The 8,812-nt window shown below is 35.1% G+C and overlaps 2 protein-coding genes across 7 annotated transcripts in view; one reads left to right on the top strand and one right to left on the bottom strand.

Annotated features, from left to right (window-relative positions):
- The window catches only part of Nf1 (neurofibromin 1), a 307,973-nt gene that overhangs the window by 72,112 nt on the left and 227,049 nt on the right, over positions 1-8,812 (bottom strand). The gene's annotated exons all lie outside the window — the stretch shown is intronic.
- Evi2a (ecotropic viral integration site 2A) lies at positions 1,833-7,022 on the top strand. Its single transcript, XM_023719980.1, has 2 exons — positions 1,833-1,947; positions 5,249-7,022. Exon 2 carries the CDS (start codon positions 5,264-5,266, stop codon positions 5,966-5,968), a length of 705 nt encoding a protein of 234 aa, XP_023575748.1. The 5' UTR covers positions 1,833-1,947; positions 5,249-5,263; the 3' UTR covers positions 5,969-7,022.

Genomic DNA, 8,812 nt, shown 5'->3' with positions numbered 1-8,812 from the left:
AAGAGGAATTTGGCACTCAAAAGAGGTGGGATTAAAAAAAAAAAAAAAAAAAAAAAAGAAAGAAAAAAGAAATTTAAATGCATCATATAACTAGTTTAGCTGTAACAGAAGATTCACATAGGGAAGTTTTAGCCAGAACAGCTGAATTACAAAGTGTAAATGTTCAGTGAAGAGATTCTGGTCTTGCAGGGACGATTTCTCAGAGTGGGTTCTGTGTAGCTCTGGCATGAAAGGCAACCGTGGTATTTGATAAAAATGAAATTTCCTGGTCTCAGCCATAGCACCTTAAACATGAATACATGGGGAGGGGGCATTTTTCTTGTTTTTTCAAGACATGTTCATCTGCTTTTCATGAATATTTCTTAATCACTACTGAAAATAGAGAATTACTAAACTTTTTTGTGTTTTTTTTAGTACCGGGAATCAAACTCAGGGCCTCATACTTGCCAGGAAGGCTTTGCGTCACTGAGCTATATCCCCAGCCTTAAAATTATTCAACTTTAAAAAAATTTAAGGGGTTGGAGAGATAGCTCAGAGTTTAAGCACCTGTCTGGCAAGCCCAAGCATCTGGGTTCCTACCGCATGCTGTGCTGGCCCCACCCCTGGGTGTGCTGTGCTGGTATTGAAACTGGGGAGGCTGAGACAATAGAATCACTATAAGTCTGAGCTGCTTGGCGAGACCCTGTACCAAATAAATAAAAAAAAAGATTTTAAAAAAATTAATGAAGTAACATGACTGAAAGCATTCATTTATATAAGACAGATAAAGGGAATGGAACTAGTAAAAGGAATACTGAACTTGTCATTTGACTAGATTTGACCTAATAAGGATTGAAAGATCTATATCTATATCTGTATCTATAATGATACTAAAAACAAGGGAAAGAAAACCTGATTCAAGAATATAAAAGAATGACCCACATAACTCAAAGTCTAGTTTGGAATAAGGATTTTTTTTTTTTTTTTCTCCGAATGCCTTCAGGGCAGGTTTGGTTGGCTGGAGTGTTGTGGGGATCGAACTACAGCAACCTGAGGCTGACAGCTTTGTGGAAGCAGCCACTTAAAGAACTGAGCTAGGGCCAGGCCCCCTCAAGTCTAATTTGGAATCAAAGAAAGGAAACAAATTAAAAGGCCCTGCTGTAAGCCTCTGGGGTTACAGAGAATGTTGCTATCATGAACAGAAACAAGCAGCCTGGTATGGATTAATAAAACAAGGTGCAGCCACTATTGGAGAAAAAAATGACATCCATTTTAAAAAAGGTATATTTAATTAATTCTTTTTGAGACAATGCTTGCTATGTAGCCTAGGCTTGCCTCAAACCAATGGTGATCCTCCTGCCTCAGCCTCTCTAGTGCTGGGGTTATAGGCATGTGCTGCCATACTTGACAACATTCACTGCAGACATCTAGGGGATACTATGTACCATAGAAAAGACCTTCTGTTCCCATGCAACCTAAGTTTTAGATTTTTTCAAATCATTGTTGCAGTTCCACAATCTGAAACGTCAGTTATATAGATCATTGCTTCTATCATCTGACAAATACCTCCAAATATTTCAATCTCTTATTTTCAAATCAATCTGTAGTATACAGTAAGAATTTTACACATAATGTGTAAAAGGTCAAAAGGCAGTAACTGGAAAACCCTCCCTGTTCTGGAGGCGGAGATTTGTTCTACAAAGCCTTCTGTCATGCCAGCGGCCAGCAAGACAAGCTCGAGTTTTTTTCCTTCTCTCTCTCTGTGACATGTGCTTGAGTTGCAGCAGAAAGGAAATGTGTCATCTGTGGTTTGGTTTTAGAAGTGGAAAGCTAGCTGTACGTACTCTTTTTTTGTTGCAGATTTACTTTACATTTTCTATTTTCTAAGTCTATTCTACTTTAAGAAGACAAAAGAAGAAGTGGCTTAGTAAAATTACATTATCAAATTTTGACCAACCATTTTGTAAGGTAGGTCATGTATATAGCTTTACTTATGTCATTTTGCTTATAACTTTGTTCAAATTACTGTGCAAAGAAATACTTCTTAAAAATAAGTAAAAATTTCACTAACAGAATCATGTATGCTTTTTTCCTGTTCTATATGTAAAATTATGTAAATGATGTGAATAAAACAAAAGGATTTATGACTGCTAACATGGAGTTTTAAATTAGGGTTAGGAAAGATAAATTTGAACTCCAGAAGTGAACTAAATTTTTTTTTTATTTTAAAACATTAAAAAAAATTTCTTATTACTAATGGTTAAGCACTATAAATTTTATTGAAATGACCAGAGATAAGTTTTTGATAATACAAACCTAGCCTTTTATGACATAAACTTGAACTATAGAGAAATCCTTTAATTGCAAGCATTTACACTGGTAAGAGCATCTCATTTTGCCATCATTTGTTTATCTGGGCACAGCAGTACATCTGGCTGAAGACAATCAACAGCGGTCCTATTATCTGGCCTGTGGTATGCACTGAGAAAATGTGTGCGAGTACTGTGGTGTACGCTACATTGTTAATGAACTGATGTGACAAGAATAACCCCCTTTAAATTATTTTAGCATGTAATGCACAAGTTCATTCTAGCATAAAACGGTGGAAAGTATTTGTTAAAGTACTTATTTTTGAGAAAGAACCATAGAATATCCAAAGATTTATATCATTTTAACTTAAAAGTTGATGCTGAATACTACTCAGTATATTGTCTCTTTAATGGTCTATTAAAGGTCTTAATTCAAGAAGTAATCTTGATTCTAGAACTTTTAATGAAGGTTTTCCCCCTCTCTACTATTAATATGAACTATTTCAGAGGTTAATTTCTAATTAGTATTATTTATGGTATCCTGTTTTTTCTTTGTAACTTAGTATTATTATACTTGCAATTCCAAATTTATATATTTCAATAATATACAAATTTTACCTAATGATATCTAATAATTGTACTTATAAAACCCTGATGCTCAAAACCAGGCCTAATAGAGCAGCATCTGTATCACCTAGGAATGGATTAGAGCTACAGAATCTTAGGCCCCACCCAAAGCTAAACTAAGAAAAAAAGAAAGGTGGGGGGAGAGGGAAGGGAATAAAGCCAACTCCTAAGCACATTCAAGTTTGAAAAGAACTTCTGTGAGATATACAAGCTTCTTAACCAGGCAATTTTTTTTTTTTTAAGTAAATCTCAGAACCACCTAGTTTTTGTTTATAATTCTCTTTTTTTTTTTAGCATATAGTTCTTTTATTAGACTTGATTTGCTGATGTTTGCTTATCATTCTGGTTGTAAACAGGTAGTTTTGCAGTACATAACGATTACACTCATTTTTGGGGAACAGATACATGTACACAACACATCTTCATTCTTTTTACTTCTCCTTCTCTTAAGATTTCCCTTCATTTGCTTTTGAGAAGTAATCTTTTATTACTTTTAACAGGTTTTAATTTTTAATTACTTTTCTTTCAAAGTTTTATTGATAAACAGATAGCAATGAGACAGTTTCAAATCAAATCGGAAGTATAGTTTCAACAAATAATACACTGCATATATTCTTCTTAGTGGTTAATTGCTGTACAAGATGCGGACTTGTGATCCTATTTACAAACACCATTAGAACAAATCATTCTATTCATTAAGAGAATGTAACTATATATCTATCCCAACCACTTTGAATACACAGATACAAAATGGACATTCATAGGTATATGTTTATAATTCTCTTAAATAAATGCTAACAATAAAATATGCTTATAAAAGTACAACAAACTGACATATTGTTATAAAATATATTGTTATACCTCATTAAGGATAATAAATCTTTTCTGGCAGATTAACTGCATCTGGAACAGATAATATCAGTTCTATCTAAGTCTCTCTAATGTGGTAGACAGTAAGAATTAGGAATAAAATCTGTCTCCTTTTGATACTGGCTTCTAGGAAGCATTAACCCAAAATTGAAATGTCAATTTTTGTTATTGTAGCTAAGGACTGAACCAGGACCTTGTGCATGCTAAATACATATATTTTATATGGGGTAGCATATATATATATATATATATATATATATATATATATGCCTTACCCCTGAGCTATATATAGATCCTATCACTAAATAACAAATTTTTCAGTTATATTTTGGGATGCTTATAATCTGCCACTTAATTCTAAGTCTCCAAGATCCTAGTGATCTATGTCTTCACATTTAATGATACCAAGTTCTTTTTTAGGATTATGTCAAAATCAGAGAAAAATTCTAGTTACAAACATAAACTGATTTTATTTATTCCTGTTCATGATTAATCATTTGTTATTCAGTAGTAGCCAGGCAGTTTGTCATGCAAGCTCTGCATCTGTAGCAGTATCAACAGTTGTGGTTTGTTTGTTTGTTTGTTTGTTTGTTTGGCAGAACAGGGGATTGGGCCCCTGCACTTGCCAGGCAAACACTTCTTCCACTGAGCCATCTCCCGGGCCCCCATAAACTGATTTTAAAAAACCCAACTTCTGTTGAATTTTTGAGATTTAGAAGAAATTTCTTTTGTTATGCCAGATATTTTTAGGTTGAGAAAATAAGCATTCCTTTACATTTAGAATGTCACAGAGAAAATAAAGGTGAACAGAGAACTGCTGCCATAAAATTGCTTTCACAAATGCTGGGAATAATTTTTAATAATTTTTTGTTTTACTCTAAGCATCAAAACAACCCTAAAGACAAAAGATCTCAAATTCCTATTTGAAGTTCCTTTTCTTTAGGTTTCTACCAAACTCTGCTGTCTCCTTTAAGGAAACAAAAAGCCACTTGCATTTCTTTTCATACAGGAAGCAAAACTTTCAAGGCCACATTCTCCTTTACTAAAAGATGTCAGCTGGAGGGTGGGGAGTTTCAGCAAGAATGACCCTTAAGTGGTTTTTCTTTTCTTTAAATGAGGAATTAAAAGAGTAAAAGCAGAAGTTTCTGACTCAAAGCTGAAGTCTCACATACTTAAAAAGGGGGAAAATATCATGTAAGGCTATGGTATTTAGTTTGAAATGATTATAATAGGTATTTATAATGCTAATTTGTAGCATCCAAAAGTACAACAGAAATTAAAATGTTTATGTACAGTCTAGGAATCATAGAAAACAATTCAGTTCAGAAGGAACTCAGTAGTGACTGTTGGGCATGAACTTGTAGTTTATTTGTAACATCTCCACTATCTGTCTTTTAACTACGATTACCAAAACCGCAAACCATTGTTTTTAAACATTAACAAATGCCATTCTGTTCCACCAGATCACCAGTACTCTCATGGACATGGACCACACAGGATACCACCTGCATCTTGCCTTTCTGATGACAACAGTTTTTTCTTTGTCTTCTGGAACAAAAGCAAACTATACACACCTGTGGGATAACAATAGTATTGCCTGGGATTCAGTCAGTCAAAACAACACGGGCAGATACCAAAATGAAAACGTTAGCACAAGCCCTGTAACCCCTGAAGTGGATTATAAAGTGAATTCTACCAGGATTCCTGAGATAGCATCATCATCTCGGATTGTATCTTTAACTCCTAAATCTGAACATGAGCTCTACACACCTTCTGCTGTCAGGAACCATTCTTCAACAGCAGAAAGCATTAAAAACACAAGTAAAAATCATGGTGAAATTTTTAAAAAGGATGTCTGTGAGGAAAAGAACAACAACACAGCTATACTAATTTGCTTAATTATAATTGCAGTGCTCTTTCTTATCTGTATTCTCCTATTTCTATCAACTGTGGTTCTGGCAAACAAAGTCTCATCTCTCAGACGATCAAAACAAGCAGGCAAACGTCAGCCTAGAAGTAATGGCGACTTTCTGGCAAGCAGTGGACTATGGCCTGCTGAATCAGACACTTGGAAAAGGGCAAAACAGCTCACAGGGCCCAATCTCATGATGCAATCTACTGGCATGCTCACAGCTACAAGGGAAAGAAAAGGTGATGAAGGAACTGAAAAACTTACTAATTAAAAGATGCTTTGGGCTAGAAAAATGCAAAGCAGTTCTGAGAAAGATGATGAGTGTAAAGGAAAGTCAGCTGGGTGTTTAATGCCAGCCTGTTGTGCTCACTTCCCAAGCACACATAAAATCAGCGAGCAGGCCAGATGATTTAGCATGGAAAGGGAGATATGTGCCTGCTTATTGAACTGCTTAACTGTGTGTTTGACACTGAATATTTTAAAAATTACAAGGAAGCATTTGGGGAAGTTCTTAAAACTAAGTTGAAGAAAGTAGGTAAAAGAGATAGCAAGGGTTAAACATTCTCTATTCAGTACCAGTAGTTAAGACGACCTCTGTCTAAATGTAACTGAACTTTTCAGTCTCAGTAGGTCCACAGAGCTAGGAACATGCTTCAATATCTAAGAGAAGTCAAATGCCTAATAATTTGATAATAGTTTGGATAATCTTTATTGGATATGACAGAATCCATACCAGTTCGTTTATCAGAGCAACTAACTAGGGTACATTCTATCATCTCTATATATGGCACACAGAAGTGCTTTGCTACAATATTAAAACTTAACTTTGTATAATAAATTAAAACTTATTAGATAAACCTGTGGCTATACATATGTGTATTTACTTGTCTTACAATATACTGTAAAGATCAGTAAGATGCAATACAACTAAAATAGATGAGATTTACAGCCATATTAGAACGCTAAGCATAAATGTAAAAGTATGTTTTCCTATTTAAAAGTAACATTCACCTTTTTTCATAATTTTTGGGCTTTTAAGATTATTTGTTCTTGTATCTTGAAATAAGGTCTTAACAAGTTACCCAGGTTGGACTCAAATGCATGCTGTTCCAGTGTTAGCCTCCTGAGTAGTGGGGACTAATAGGCAGAAAGCACCACTGTAGCTGGCTCATCTTTTGTAAAAATACTGCATTTCAGAGTAATGATAACAAATAACTTAAGGTTGGTTAACATTTAAACTTTAAGAATGCCAAGTACCTTAACTAATGACTAATAAACTAATTTTATTCTTTACTATCCATGGTTATTTGACCAAAGGAGAGAAAAAGCTGGGTGTGGTAGCACAGTCATAATCTCACCACGTGGGAGGCTGAGGCAGGAGGATCATTGTGAGTCCAAGGCAGCCTGAGCCACATAAGCAAGTTCAACCTACACAGTGAGACTCTGTTTGAGAGAGAGAGGGGTACAAGGGGGTGTGTGTGTGCATATTGACTTCAAGCAAAATAATGAGTTACATTCAAGTCAAGGTCTTCAATTAAATATTACAAAAACTGATCTGAAGCCAGGTGGAGTGGCACACACCTGTAATCCCAGCACACAGAAGGGTGAGGTAGCAGGATCATTGCGAGTTTGATGCCAGCCTAGGCTATAAAGTGAGCTCCAGGCTAGCCTAAACTGCATAGCAAGACCATTTCAAAAAAGGCCAGAAAACAAAAAAACCAAGAAAGCCCCTCCCCCTCAAATCCTCATCTAGTAAGAATTTATTTTGTGCAACATGCTAGTAATGTAAGAAAAGATCATGAGTATAATCTTATTCTCTCTTCTCAACCCATGGTTTTCACCCTGGCTAAATAGCAAAACTTATATGAAAAAATTTTTAAAATCACCAAGGCCTACTTCCCATGCCTTCCCTATTCCAATTAGAATGGGTTAAGTTCTAGGGACTGTCACTTTTATACTGCTTCCTGGACACTACTGCTTCTGGCAATCAAATCCATCCATGCTTCCAAACATCCAGTTTGCATCTTAAAATGGAAGTGGACACACTTTTCTTATAAATTTATTTTAAAAATTGATTCCCTGAACAGTAAAAATCATAGCTACATTTTTCCAGATAAAGCTAAATGTAAACAAAGTAAAAAGAAAAGCAAGAGAATTACTCATGCCAATCCTGGTAATAAGATATAAGAAAAAATAACCTTAAAGGTCCACGTCATCTTCTGAGGGATGAAATGGCCCAGATTGGGGCTGGAGGTGTCACTCAGCAGCACAATGACTGCCTGGCAAGCACCAGATCCCAGGAATTCAATTCCTGCTCCTCCTGCCCCCAAAGGCTCAGAATATGAAGGACTCTGGGCAGTATTCTCATTTTATGAGAATTAAAAATCTGAGAGCATACTCCAGAACATGGTTCTAAGTCTTCCTTGAATTAATTGTCAAAAATAAATACTTGCCAGACAAGACTAAAATAAGGGCATATATTTATAAAAATAAGAAATTAACCAGGAACCTACTTTCATATTGAACACATTGGTCAAACAACTTTTTATGTGCTCTAGAGGTATTAAAATTTCATTATTCATGGGCTATTAACACATCCTCAGTCTAACATCCAATGGGAGTTTACAAACTAAGAGAAGTGGTTCTATCCAAAACTTGACAGATAGATAAGAAATCTTTGACTTCAAAATTGTACATTATTGGGGGCCTGCCCCGTAGCTCAGTTCTTTAAGTGGCTACAACTCAAGCCAGCCAAACCTGCCCTGAAGGCATTTGGGGCAAAAAAAAAAATTAAAAAAAACCTGTACATTATTTTTGAATAAAAACATTTTTATTTTATGTCTTCGTATTATGGTTTACCTCAGGGATTTAAAAATAGTGACTTAAAAACTCTGTGTAACAGTTTGGTTTTATTATGCTACCCTTTTTGTACTAAGTTTTAAGTATCTTGAAATTAAGAACTGGGTCATCATCATCTGTGTTTCTCTCAGTGACCAGGGGAAAGGAGCACATGCACCGAGACTTACATTACCTACTATAATTTGTACTATACAAAGCATCTGTTGAATCTTGTTAAATTTATAGATTAGGAAATATATATATGTATATATATATA

Source organism: Octodon degus, unplaced genomic scaffold (genome assembly GCF_000260255.1).
Source record: "Octodon degus isolate 3935 unplaced genomic scaffold, OctDeg1.0 scaffold00072, whole genome shotgun sequence".
Taxonomy (NCBI): Eukaryota; Metazoa; Chordata; class Mammalia; order Rodentia; family Octodontidae; genus Octodon; species Octodon degus.
Note: the sequence above shows the minus strand (reverse complement) of the source record. Positions and strands in the feature narration are given on the sequence as shown.

What these genes read in the sequence shown, in the direction of transcription:
- Evi2a (XM_023719980.1), top strand. Translation starts at nt 5,264, where the DNA reads ATGGACATGGACCACACAGGATACCACCTGCATCTTGCCTTTCTGATG.